General features: G+C 38.6%; 1 protein-coding gene across 2 annotated transcripts in view; it reads right to left on the bottom strand.

Annotated features, from left to right (window-relative positions):
- quo (quattro) overlaps positions 1-14,171 on the bottom strand; it is a 41,179-nt gene that overhangs the window by 15,636 nt on the left and 11,372 nt on the right. For both annotated transcript variants that reach the window (XM_067458849.1, XM_067458850.1), the window contains exons 2-10: positions 9,071-9,268; positions 6,295-8,209; positions 5,315-5,473; positions 3,091-3,214; positions 2,695-2,788; positions 2,307-2,393; positions 1,572-1,688; positions 920-1,015; positions 527-675 (exon numbers count right to left, since the gene is read on the bottom strand). In XM_067458849.1, coding sequence (XP_067314950.1) covers positions 527-675; positions 920-1,015; positions 1,572-1,688; positions 2,307-2,393; positions 2,695-2,788; positions 3,091-3,214; positions 5,315-5,473; positions 6,295-8,209; positions 9,071-9,268 — 2,939 coding nt within the window. The remainder of the gene's footprint in view (positions 1-526; positions 676-919; positions 1,016-1,571; positions 1,689-2,306; positions 2,394-2,694; positions 2,789-3,090; positions 3,215-5,314; positions 5,474-6,294; positions 8,210-9,070; positions 9,269-14,171) is intronic.

The raw sequence follows: 14,171 nt of genomic DNA, 5'->3' as shown, positions 1-14,171 counted from the left end.
ATTTACAGTTTTTAATTCATTTATGGTAAATATTGAGTACTACAGGGAGGTGAAAACCTACACACTTTACACTCTCTTCTGCTGAACACAGAAGAAGATATTTTGAAGAATATGGGTGACCAAATAGTTGATAACTATAGTTGATAACTATTGACATTTAGTCAATAGTTGATAATAGTTGATAACTATTGACTTCTGGAAAAATACTATGGAAGTCAATGGGTTCCATCAACTCTTTGGTTAAAGGCATTTTTCAAAATATCTTCTTTTGCGTTCAGAAATTCATTCAGATTTTGAACAACTATGGTGAGTAAATAATGACAGTGAACTTTCCATTTCAGTTCCTGTTTCACATCATATATTGGTTCTCCAGTGGACATCATCGTGTGTATAAAGTCTCTTGCTGTTGGGTAAATAGGATTGACTCGGACCGAACAGCTGTCCAAACATTATGGGCACAGCCGAGCTCAAAACATGATCAAGATGACTAACTTCCTGCTGAGACTAAACATACTGATGGTAATACCTGAAGTCTTCAGACTGAGCAAATCGAGACTCCTCCTTCCTCATCCTGGCGAGAATAGACCCGCCCTCTCTTTGGAGGGCGACCAATCGTGTGTCCTCAAGCACCATCTTCATGGAACTCTTTTGCTCCTGAATGCAGGACTGTACGTCCTGAACAAATGATTTGGTTAGTCAAAGAGCAACATTCAAGGTCATATGAAACAAATCAGATTTAGTTTTTTGCATTTATTATGAATCAGGTTTTTGCAAATCCAAACACACACACACACACACACACACACACACACACACACACACACACACACACACACACACACACACACACACACACACACACACAAAATATATAGGATACAAAAGTGTCCTGTTTAGAAACATGCAGAATCCAGTTTACCTTTGCAGTGTCCATTTTTTTGACATCAAGTCTCCTGATTGCTGTCTGTAGTAATGAAGATGCTGCTTGAAGGTCGAGTTGAAACAGGGAAAGCTTCTGAAAGACACATGTGCAAAACATAATTGTCATACGTGTCAGCTGATTATTCGGATACTCAAACAACAGAACGAATTTATAGCATGTGGCCAGCAGACAGACTCTACTGCAAGTCATCAAGTGGAAATTTCGTTTAAAAATCAATTCTAATAAGATCAGGAAAAGTTGCAAATGTAAGTTAAGGGGTCTCTCGGATCTTAAAGAGACAAATTGACATCTGTTGTTGTTTTGTGTGGTCTAGAACTGATTTTGAAAGTTGACTTGCATCTGTACTGATGGTTTGAGAGGTTGATTATGCAATAGCACAGAAACCAAACAAAAATGTGTGGACAGTGACTAAGTGGTATGACAACACCATTAACTGTAAACCGGCTGTTATTATTTTCTTCTAATGATAGTAGAAAGAGAGAGGACAGGGAACTATGGGTCAGGAAATGCGCCTGTGCAGCAACTTTTAAGAGCAGAGAGAACAGAAATCTCATCCCTGCTTGAACCTACAAACATCACATTAACAGCGACAGCTTCATTGAGATCCATCAGGGTGTTTTTCTCTAACCTGGTGAAACTGCAGCCAGTCTTCATGACTATAAGGGAAGGTTCCGCCAAGGTCAGAGGTCAGCTGCTGTCCGTCAACTGTCTTATGAAGAGCTTTTAGTGTTGTCACAACATCAATCTAAAAGAAATGATCATGCACTTTAACATATCGTACTGTACAAGTGTGTGTGAGACACAAGCACTGATATTACACAATACTGTTCAAAAGTATGGGATCAGAACGATTTTTGAAAATGTTTTGAAAAGTCTCTTCTGCTCACAAAGGCTGCATTTATTTCATCAAAAATACAGTACGAAATGTGAAATATTATTGCAATATATTCAGATTTCTTTCCCTGTGATCAAACTGAATTTAGTATCATTGCTCCAGTCTTCACTCTTCAGTGTCACATGATCCTTCAGAAATATGCTGATTTATTATCAAACATTTTAAACTTATATATATATATATATATATATATATATATATATATATATATATATATATATATATATATATATATATATATATATATATATATATATATATATATATATATATTTATTGTCAATTGCAGTGCGTCCTTGTTGACGAATAAACAGCATTTGATTCTTAAAAAAAATGACTGTCCAGCAGACATCAGACATGATTATCTGAACTCAGTGAGAGCAGACTACAGGTGTTAATGAAAGGGTTGCAGGTTTCCAGGAAGGTGTAATTGCTGGGTAGAACGAGTGTGTTTGGGGTGTTAATTACCTGTAGACCAGGATGTTTTTCTGGGCGAGGATTTGCGTCTTTATCAACAAGCATCAAGATAGTGTGCACTGCATGAAGGGCCTGCTCCTGTATCACACATACACACACGCACACACAGTGTTCTTATCTTTCCATAGACATAATGTTTTTTATACTGTATAAACTGTATATTCTCTCCTCTTACACTAAACCTACCTAAAAGTTCTGAATTTTTACATTTTCAAAAAACATCCCTTAGTTTGATTTATAAACTGTTTTCCTTTTGGGGACCAAAAATGTCCCCACAAAGATGGCAATATCTGAAATCCTTGTGGGTACATTTTTGGTCCCAAAGAGAAAAACAGTTTATACATTTTGAATTTGATTAGTTTTCTGGGCACATCCTCACCTGAACCATGAGCAGTGATTTGTAGAACACAGAGGGCAAAGGGCACTTCCTGCTGTCAATCACTACTGTAAGCCCCAGCTCTCTGACCTCCGTCCTGGGAGAAAAAGAACAACAAAACATACACCATATTTACATCATACACGATTCTGGGATTACACTCAATAGGAAACACAGTATATATACTGTTACAGTGACACTTAGACATATACAATATAAGGAATAATTTTCCTGATTACCCTGCTGGTGTATATTTTGAGATAATGACCAGCTCACTGCATCTGCTGCCCCGCTTAGGCCTACTGTATAGACATCGCTTGTTCTGATACGTTGTGTCCAAATTACACTGCCTCTTATGCCCCCTTGTGGTGATTGAGCAGACTGTTCTCTCTTTTGTACCTGGGAATGGAGTGCAGGTAGAGTAGAAGTCTGCAAAACTCCAGAGGAGAGAGTTGAGAGGACGCCCAGCCTTTCCTGCCCCCATAGACCTCAACCACAGCCCGGCCAGCTCTGTCACGACTGCCTTATATTGGTAAGAGACCAGAAAGAAAAAGAAAAGAAACCAATTTAAGAGACTGTCACTGTGTTTATGTTTTGTGCGCTTTAGCGTGGGATAGCATTGCTATTTTTGCAAACAACATGACTGAATTTAAGAGCAAAAGCAAACAGATAAATGACCATTGTATAAAACACTCAATGGAGACTGTCAGACGTAAACGTTGTGTATGTTTTGTATTGGGATTGATTGCAAGAGGCTGCATGCTAACTGCTATATTAATGAGATGATCCTGAACTGTAAATATTCACATGCCAAAACTACATGCTTAGTCATACACACCTATCAGACCTCAAAAACAGTCAAGAGGAGCCAGAACGTGTTTTTTTTTTTTTTTACTTATATCAGCATTTACATTTGATGCATTTATCTTTATCTAGAGTGGAATGTGCAACCTACTGTAAGTTTAAAGTGTATGTTAAAGTTAGCAGCAAATGGTCATTTAGAAGGTAATTCAATTCTATATATATAATATTATAGTTTAATAATCCCTTATTCTGTTGTTAAAAGATTAATTTGCTCAAATATTAATAATTTACTCTCGTTCATACAGAAGCCCTAAAAGGCCTATTACCATTCTTTTTTTAGTGTGTGATCAAGTTTGGGGGCTAGTTTGTTTTCCTCATAGTTTTATGTGAAAAGCCTGCCCGTTGCTCACAATTTCTCTGGTCAAAGTAAAAACAAATTTGCTCAATAATTTAGCAGTGCATACAATAGAAAACAACTAAGACTTTTATTATGTTCTGTTTTTTTTGTTTGTAGCCTCATGTTATTTATACCCATTTTGTCTTGTTCAGTTGAAAACAAAACCAGACATTAGGCAGATTTTTCATTTTTTTTTTAAATTCAGTGGAAGTGCATGATGATTGTCAAGCTTAAATAAATGTGAAAAAACAAACATGATAACAACAGTAGTCCGTAAGGCTTGTGTTATATTATATAAGTCATATGGTGTGAGAACAGCCTTCAGTTCAGTCATTAGTGACGATCTTCCTTTCAACCAGAACTCTCAAATTTTATTCAGACTTGTATTGAACTAAACAATGGCACTTTTGGTTCTCTTGTGTGTTTCTCAAGCAAAGCTACTGTATCATGGGCTTCAGAAAATGGTTGGACTTTTTTTATCTACTTATTTGTTGTGTGAGAAATTCTGGAGATTTTGAAAATCATTTCCACATTTGTAGGTAAACTAAGACGAACGAGTATTTGGGCAGCCGATGTCACAGTATGCGCCGGAGCTCGCACCTAAGTCAAAAGTGTGACCTATGTTTACATGGGATCATGGAAGCGTTCAGAGTAGCAGTCGCATTTATGTTGGTGCAAACTCTTCTTGTGTGTTTGCATCTGCCAATACAGCTGCTCTATAATGTCGAGGAGCAGAGACGAATGAGTGCTCGGAGGTCAGCAATTTTGCAACAGCTTCTTCCTCAAACCCAAAGAACCAGTCCGCGTCATTGCCAGCACCGGCGCTATTTTCCGTATTTTGATTGGCTTATGTTGGCTTAAGCTTCTCGTTACATATATATATATATATATATATATATATATATATATATATATATATATATATATATATATATATATATATATATATATATATATGTAAATGAACACTTTTCTGAAAATGTGATTTCACAAAGTACATGTTCCTCAACATTTTTGCTGATCTTGGAACATTCAAATCAACCAATCAGATTTGAGGGACCAGTTTACAGTTTATGTTAAGTTTAGGTTTAAAACAAAGGGATAAGTACTTCTACACCAGTGTTATTCATCTATTATTTCCCTCAGATTTTAGGGATAAGTTATGGGTAGGGTTAGGTTTAGGGGTAGGGATAGGGATAGGGTTAGGACTAAACGTTAGAACAAGAATGTTGTTCAAAAGCAACAAAAGATTTTGATCAAGGTCTCCTTGTTGTTGAGGAGACAAACATATAACGAGACAAGTAAATATGACTATTTTTATTTTTGGATAAACAGTTCTTTCTCAAAATCCCTGAGCTGTATCTACTATATACCACACCACAACACATAAATTAATAATTAAAAATGTATTAGCAGGCATACCTGGTAGACAGATGATGTCTAGCTGGAGAAGGCTCTTGATTGTGGGGTCCTGGGAATGGAGAGTTTCCTGAACTCCATTCTCGGACTGATCAGCGTGTGATTTCTTAAGCTCTACTCCATTAACAACCGGTGTTCCTGCTTGTCCAGATGGGGAGATTTCTTAAAAAGAGGAGAAATTACTTTTATTTTCAACATTGGTAAATATAACAGAACAAAAGCCTAATTTAACTTTTTGGACCTTTTCTGAACTTAATGCATGAGTGAAAATCTAAGATGTGTGTCACAGCTAGATGGAGCTGTTGATCTTCCCTTCAGAAAACTTTATAAAAAAATCTTTATAAACTAAAACCATGGTCCTCCTCTTCCCATTTACAAAGACATCTAACAGATCCCCCATAAATGGGGGGGGGGGGGGGGGGGGGGGGAATGGTTATTTCTGTTCCCTGCTCTGGCTTTTGGTCCTCATGAATGCTTTCATTCTGTTATTCTGAGGAAAGAGATCAGATGAAGGACTGCAGAAATTCCCCTGTGGAAGGCTGTGCACACTCCTGACCTTTGGCCAGTGTCACATTGCACTCTTTTAAGATGTCCTTTTAGAAGGGTGTATTTTCTCCTCAGCAGAAGACCAGGGTCAAGGTTGTTTGTAAATCAGTCGATATGTGTCATGGCGGGCAGCAACTAGACATGGCCTCATACTAGTAGTCATTTTTGCAAACGACTGTTCATATCAGTCATGTCTGAACATGCTTTTCATTTAAGGATAAAGATCTAAGAAACAGCATGTTGGCCAGACATCATGTTGCTTCAGATGTTCTTATAACAACAAAGTGAGATGTGGGGTAAAAATATGTATGCAATTAGTTGACACACACAGCAGGCAACCACAGAAAGAACTTTTAGAATATTTCTTCTTATTTGTGTCTTCTAAATGCCTAAATGCTAAAAGTTCCTTTCACATGCAGCAGTCTAACTCAACTTACCCTTTCTTGCTTCTTGTCGTCTGTTTAATTTTGGTGACACCAAATTAGCTGTGTGTTTTATTCCCTGAATAGCAGGCAACATGGGGATGATCTCTGGGTAGACATCACTGCGGCTTCTGTTGGTCGGCTTGTGTGATTGCAGACACTCTCTGGTTGTTTCTGAGACTGAAGAGGTTGAGCGTGATTTAGACCTGCTTTTACCTTTGATCACCTGTACAGGTGAACCTGGGCCTCTTCCACAATGTCTGTCATCACAGAGGACTTTGTAGTCCAAATGCCTGTTCTCGTTTTGGAAAAGGATCTGGCTGAACTGGGGCTGAAATAGAGCAGGTGTTTGTTCAGAGGCCTGTGTTAGCTGGTTTTGTGGGTGCTGCATTGGATTGAAACCCTGCAAACATAGATTAGCATCTTGTCTGTGACCACTGTGGTCTGGTAAAGCCCTGAGACCCATTTTGGGTAAGTGTTGGGTTTTGGCGTGCTTCTGGCTGCTTATCCGCATCTGAAATGAATCTTGTCTAAAAGAGTTGCTCAGACAGCAATGTCTTTTGTCGGGTAATACCTTAGTTCCTAGTACAGTCTGATGGACATCCTGTTGCCCAGTGAGAAATGACTTGTGTTGTTGTCTTGCTGAAACCATGCTAGGGATTCGTTGGGTCATATTTTGGTCAAGCGACTCTGCATTCTCTCTTGAAATCCAGTCATGAGGTACACTTTGACTTGGCTGGGATGAGACCTTTGGGCTTTGCTTTTGTTGGGCTGAGTTCTCAAAGGATTGCATCAGGTTTCTGTCTGCTTGGTTTGGTGTCTGGCCAAATGTACAACTTGAAGGTTTAAGTCTGAGGCCAACTCTATATCCCTCACAGCTTGGCTCAAGCACCTCTACATCTGTCCTTGTTTCATCTAGAGAAGGTAGCATACTTGATCTCTCAAAATTCACTGGGTTTCGGAGAGCTGCCACGTAAGATTGACGATACCTGCATTTGGATTCTGGATCGTTTTGCATGATCTCATTTGTCTGTTTGATTTGCATGCAAGGATTGCAGTCCTCACCATATTGGTTAACGTTGCTATTTGGGGCAGGCTGAGCTGTCCTGACTAGCTTAAAGCCCAATGGTTTTGTAGGGATTGCTATTTTGTTGAGGAACAAAGTCTCTTTCTCCTTGTTAAATTCCAATAGATCCACATATTCTCCTTCCAGCTCTCTGTTGTGCCTGCTGTCCCAGGTATTAGGAGAGACCCAGCCAACAGGTTTACCAGCAAAACTGCTGATTGGATGTCCTTGATCAACCTTCACCAGTCTGCTACCACCTTCTACCAGCTGAACAGAAACTGCCATCCCATCTTTTGCTGGAAGGATACTAGTTTCCATCTCAAGTGGAAAGAAGTCTACAGGTACCTGTGACTCGTTCTCTGAAATCTCAGTTTTAAGATCTGTAACACGGAGAGTTGCAATTGAACATATTTTTGTTTCAGTCCAGATATTAGTTTTGGGCCTGTCAAGGAATTCCGGGTTGGCGACTTCGCTCCAAGGTACCTTTACAACACCCTGGTCAGAGGAAAGCACACACTGACATAGAGGATTTCCATGTCGTCCCTCATTTATTTCCCTTAGCCAAGACTCTGTGAATATGCATGGGTAGGATGTCTCCAGAATAGGTGTCCCCTCAATTGCAGGACCATCCAGCACCCTAGAACCTGCTTGCAGTACCAGATTCTCCTGCCCCAGAAGGTCTTCCTGCACAAGAAGACTTTTGAGGACAATTCGGGCTGACTGCTCTCCAAAAGGTTCCACCTGCAAGTAGAAATCTCCAGGTCGGAGCAGTAAAGGGTTGATGGGGGCTAGTTGGATAACCACACGATCTCTCAGGCACAATGGCCAACCCTCACACCGGAATAGGACATCGGAGTATGCAGCCTATTGGGAGAGAGAGAAAGAGCAAAGCTGGTTTGATGAAGCTTGCAGATAATTTTGGATTGACAGATTTTACGATCACCAGATTCCTAATGGCTTGGGTCTTGATGCCATTTTATTGGCTTGCATGCAAACATTCTTGAATGTGCTTCAGAAGAAGCTGTCTCGGAAGGCCTTTGTTCTTTCTGAAGTTAAAACAAAACAATCTTGTGCTGAGTGGACAAGGATAAGTAGCATGTGGGATCTGTGCCATAAAAGTCCACATGGAAGAAATGTCTGCACAGGAAACTACTTTCATCTGGCCTGTCTTCTAACATGCTTTACCCTTTAAAGGCTTAGTTCACCCAAACATGAAAATACATAATTGACTCGCTCTTATATCATTCGCACTGTCCTTTTGGATGCACTCAAAGCAAACAGTGAGCAGACTCCAAAAAGCACCATAAAAGTAACCCTACTGCATATTCCAACTCTTCTGAACCTTCATGTCAGCTTTTAATTTTAGAAATGCACCTACATTTAAAGTTGAAACTTGGAACATGTTTGTTTGATTGTGACATGTTTGCCCAAACAATGAGTTTTTTTGCAAGTCTGTGAAATTACCCAATTTACCGTAAGACATTATTTATTGAAACTCTCTCTTCGCTTCAGTGACATTTAAGAGCCTAAGACTTGGAATTTAGTGCACAAGCCTATGAACTTCCATGTTCCACAGTAGAAAAAAAGTAAATGACACATTTGTTATCTATGGGTCAACCTTTCCTTAAATTAATAAATTAATGCAAGTCACTTGGTAGGTTGGCTTTTACTTAGTCGCTGTCGAATTTTAAATCCAATGGGCTGTGATTAGCATGTTGTACTCACACAGGCAGCTTGTTGAACACTTTCTAGGATATGTTTGGCTGGGATAAGGAAGTTCAGCAGGCACTGCAGTGCATCTCCATGGTAACGTTCCTCAATGGTGCGAAAGAGTTGGCTGAGAACAGTAGGAGCGGTAGCCTCAAACGGAGGGAAAAGAGACGACAGGGCGCTCTGAATGGACCAGTCCAGAGAGGAAGGGTTCTGCGGTGAAGAAAGAGAGAGAGATTTATTTGTTCTTTTAGTTACTGTATTTCTTGTATGTAAAGAAATATCCGGGGATACATAACATAACATGATATATGATACTGCAGTTATTGTACATGAGCCCCAAATGCTTTGTCTAACGATTTAAAATTAGTTTTTTTTTTAATGCCTGTGGCAAAACCTTTTCATAATTTCAACCACTCCTAAATCTCACTTGTTACAGAGCTAGGCAAAGAGACAATGAAGCTTGTCATGTCATGGTTTCACTTTTTTGGCCTAATCAAAACATTTCCAATCTGTTGTCCACCATATGAAAGCAGCGTGTCTCTTTCTCAGGAGGAAACAGGCAATGTGATCATATATGAATGGAAGAAATCATAATGCTTGCTAAGTATGTCAGTTTCCCCTCCTCAAGTAAAACGAGGTGCCAAAAAGTGTTTATGTACTGAGCATGTGTGTGTAATATAGAAACATCCATAATCGTAAGATTTATAGCTGATTGACCATCTCATATTTGCTCTCACAAATATTTATCATACATGTTTCTCAGGCATTCCTCTGTAATGAGGGTGTTGGGTTCACCTTTTAAGTGTCCGACTTGGAATAATTTACAAAGCAGATGTGGGAAAAGCACAGGGAATGCGGTGTGGAAAATGAGGGTCTAGATGACCTTGGTTTAAACCTTAAACAGACTCAACCTGTTACAGAGTGGATTTCTATCTACTGCTGGTTAGTGGTTGAATCTCTTAAACTGCATGTTTAAAACTATTTTTATGCAGCCCAGTGCAATGTTTAACCATGGGAAGAAAATCAGGCTTTAGCCATGTTAAGATATTTGTGTGTTTAGTCGATTAATCTTTTGGCTCAACAGATTACTGGCTTCCTGGTTAAGATGATTACAGGACCTGAGTGTGATCTCACACAGGAAGTTTATGTCTGCTTTGGAACGAATAAACATAAACAAATCCCTTCCTTTTTAGGAAAAAAAACCTGCAATGTCTACGATTATATAACATGTAACAGGGTTAGTATAGTTCTGAATTAAGAATATGAATTTCAGTAAAGTTTTCCAGTTCATGTTTTTAATTTTTATTAATTTTTATTTAGTTTCCAATGAAATGGCCTGACAGTATTTACAGTTGTGATGTTTTCTAAGACAACATCACTTTTATTACTGCTCATACCTGGGGTTATTGATTTGAACAAATACCTAGTCATAAGTCTCTATCTAATCCTACACCATTTGTGCTACAGACATGAATGATTCAAAGTCTGCTGTGTCGAATCGACGGAAAATCCCCAGTTTGAGCTCTGCTGTGTTAGTCGTTGAATGATACGGACATCAGATGTCTGCTTTGTCATGTATTCATCTATGAAATATGCACACATTGATCTTTATCTGCACTAGTATTTCGACATGTTTTTACTGGTGTCTTTTTTATTTTGAAACTACAGAATAATGTACCTTTCAGGTCAATCTCTTTAACAGGGATTCTACTTTTTCTGTTATCGGTGATTAAATATTCTAAACTAAATTGTTGAATCATGTATGTATATAGAACAGTTGATTTATTTACATTAATGACACTTTAAAAAATATCTAAATTTTATCGAAAGTTATATCAACTGCGCCGAAATGATTTTTTTTCTTCTTCTTCTCTCTATTCAAAGAACTTTAATTGACAGCATATGCAAGCAAAAATCTAATTTTCTTTTATGAAATTTTTACAGTTAAAGTTTTAAAACATATTTAGTCAAGATCAGAGAGGTATTTTCTGTCTTTTGTTCTTTAACACGACAGACAGCTTCAGGAATATTACACTGTCATTTTAAGAGTTTATGCACGGATCAAATATACTGTTGCACAACATGCACGTAATGTTTCCAAAACTGTGTGTTTAACTGGATACTCGTCAAGACGGACATTTCGACATCATTTTGTGTGTATTTCATTGTTTAAGCGCAGTAAGCATCTCATTTTAGTTTTTTAAGTTGCGACTCACAAGCTGCTTGCACTGTAAAAAATTATATGTTCAATAAGTTGTGACAACATGTGTTTTTACAATGCTTTAACTCATCAAAATAAGTTAAGAAATGTTAAAGTTTTTTTGTAAGTTATGCAAGAGGGAACTCATTTGTTAAAGTCAGTTTAACATAATCTGCGTTGAAATAACTTAAAGGTCCCGTTCTTTGCGTGTTTTCGAAGCTTTGATTATGTTTACAGTGTGCAATATAACATGAGTTCATGTTTCGCGTGTAAAAAAACAGTATTTTTCCCACAATTTACTTATCTGTACACCTCTGTTTTCTCTGTCCTAAAAACAGCCTGATGATTTCCTTGTTCTATGAAGTCCCTCCTTCAGAAACACGTAACGAGTTCTGATTGGGCCAGCGCTTCCCATGTTGTGATTGGACAGCAGCTTAGCACACTTTGCCCGGAAAGGTCCCGCCTCTTACCATAACGGGGAGATGCATGCAAGTGCTGAATGCGCGCTCTTCTCCACGTGGGAGAGCAACAAGACCACGCCCCCTATTTTGCGTGTTCTTGTGGGCGGAGGGTTAGTCAACAAACGGTTCTAGTGACGTCATTACATCCCTGCACTTCCTGCTGTAGTCCAAACCGGCCGTTCGCTGTAGGCTTTGAAAGGGAACTTCTGTTAAATAAAATATCTCGCTTAGCATTGAACTTTGAGCTTTATAATTTTACAGGTATTATTTATGCTCTAAAAGCAACATTACACACTAACTAAAGTTTGAAAGATGGAATCGCGAAGAACAGGACCTTTAAACATCCAAGTCTATTGTACTTAAAAAAATCAGGCTGTGACCTTTTTTTTTACAGTGTGAGGCTGAGAAGCGCACTCCACTTAAATAGAGTGGTAGCGTGTGCTTTCAGTGTGAGCGTGAAACCTGTGGGAATTAGTACAAATTATGCAAAATACAAGCTGAGCAAATGAGACGAGTGAGTAAGAGGAGGCGAGTGTGTGTCACTTTGCCCCCGGAGAGAAGAGAGCGAGAACGTGGAACTGACGTTATTGCTTCTTCCGCTGGGAACAAAACAGACCTGCACGGAATCGGAACGCTGTGAGACTGATCATGATAATGCGGGAAATCGTCCGGTTCCGGTTCAACATTCATGTACCCGTTAGGGGGCCATCTTATCCCTGTACTCAATCATTTTACATTTTGCAACTAATTTAGCAAATGTATCTATTTATAGAAACATTATATTTCCCTTAATAACACTGGCTGTTGCATCTTGCTCCAACTTCCCCTTGAAGTCTTATGATCCCAAACAGAATTAGAACAGGACCTTCCACAATAGGTTTAATGATTAATAATTGTGAATGATTGTGGAAAGACACAATAGCCTTTTTGTTTAATCGTTGACTAAAGTAGTTTGTCTGGGCCATGTGTGCGTCTCATTCAGGGTGGGCCGTCCTGGGAGCATGTCGAACCGTTGACTTTCCCATCATCTCTCTTTCTTCTTCTGTAAACACATCTGCGTGGTCGAGATCAGTCTCGCCATGGCTCTGTGCCCGTTGTTCTGTTTACCCCCGGTACTTCTCCTTTTACACGTCCACACCTCAGTGTTCACAACACGTCCAAGTCAAACTTCATTTAACAAATCTTCAGGATCCCAAATGAAGGATATCTGGGGCCTGGCGTTGTTCCTGTAGTCTGGTATTTGCGTTCAGGAGACTGTCAATTGCTTTTTTCTGCGTTTTTGTAAATAAATCCCTTAGACGAAGCCCTTGGCTGAACTTTGGAACATTGAAGGCTCATTTGATGGAGATGTTAATAGGGTCGGTTTTCCGTGTGTAGAAGCACTTTATAGAAATAATGCCCCGTTTGTCTTCTCACCTGCAGGAACATTCATTTTAGCTGTACAGTTTTGGCGTGACGGATCTCAATTAAATTTCTGGTGCAAAAACATCTTTTCATTTGGCAGTGCATTAGTCTATGTAATTACACGACATAAGTGCTCAACAGATAAATATAAGCTTCAGTCTGATGTTCGAAAGACACCAAAGCTCAGCTGTCATTAATTCTGAAGCATAAGATGATTTCATAAATGCACTGTAAACAAACAGCCTGGTATTTAGTGGTGTCTGCTAAGGCAAGCCTCACTAATAGGTTATTAAGTATATTTATGTTTATGTGTACAAAGTGAGGTTTGGAACTTTTGTACAAGTACATGTTAAAGACAAACGTGAGGTGGCGAACTTGTGCGTGCAATGTGCAAAGACCGATTAGACTGAAATTTGCCATTAATCACGTTAATCACATTGTATCACAGAATCATCACACAGTATCATGGCTAGTATTAACTGTAAATTTCAGCGTCATTGTTTTATTGTCCAGTACGGGTGGGCGATCTTCCCAATATTTCATATCACGATATTAATACAAAATAATCACAATCCACGATCTAAATCGCAATCTTCCCCATTTTAAGATGTTCTATTGAGAATATCCAGACTCGAACAAGCTTTTGCACAATTTAAATCCAGTATTGCATTAAAAAAATGAGTTGTCTAAATAGTCATTGAACTGTAAGTTGAACTTTAAAACACTAGTCATCACTGTATGAATTAAATATTGATTCTTATTAAAACTATATAAAGTTATTCAGTCAAGAGCAGTGAGTGATTCTGTCTTTTGTTTAACATTCATAACAGATGGCAGCAGGGATTTGCATTTAAGATTTATGACTAAAAACATGGATTTAATGTTTATTTTTTATTTACCTATATTTTACCGGCAATAATAATGTAATGTGATGACACACATCCGATTTCTTTCCCAACTGTTTATTCACTTGAGACATAACTGGCTGTGTTTAAAACTCTATTTTTGTGTATATTTGACCGTTTAGGCACGCACCTGAAACGGCATG

Source organism: Pseudorasbora parva, chromosome 12 (genome assembly GCF_024679245.1).
Source record: "Pseudorasbora parva isolate DD20220531a chromosome 12, ASM2467924v1, whole genome shotgun sequence".
Taxonomy (NCBI): domain Eukaryota; kingdom Metazoa; phylum Chordata; class Actinopteri; order Cypriniformes; family Gobionidae; genus Pseudorasbora; species Pseudorasbora parva.
Note: the sequence above shows the minus strand (reverse complement) of the source record. Positions and strands in the feature narration are given on the sequence as shown.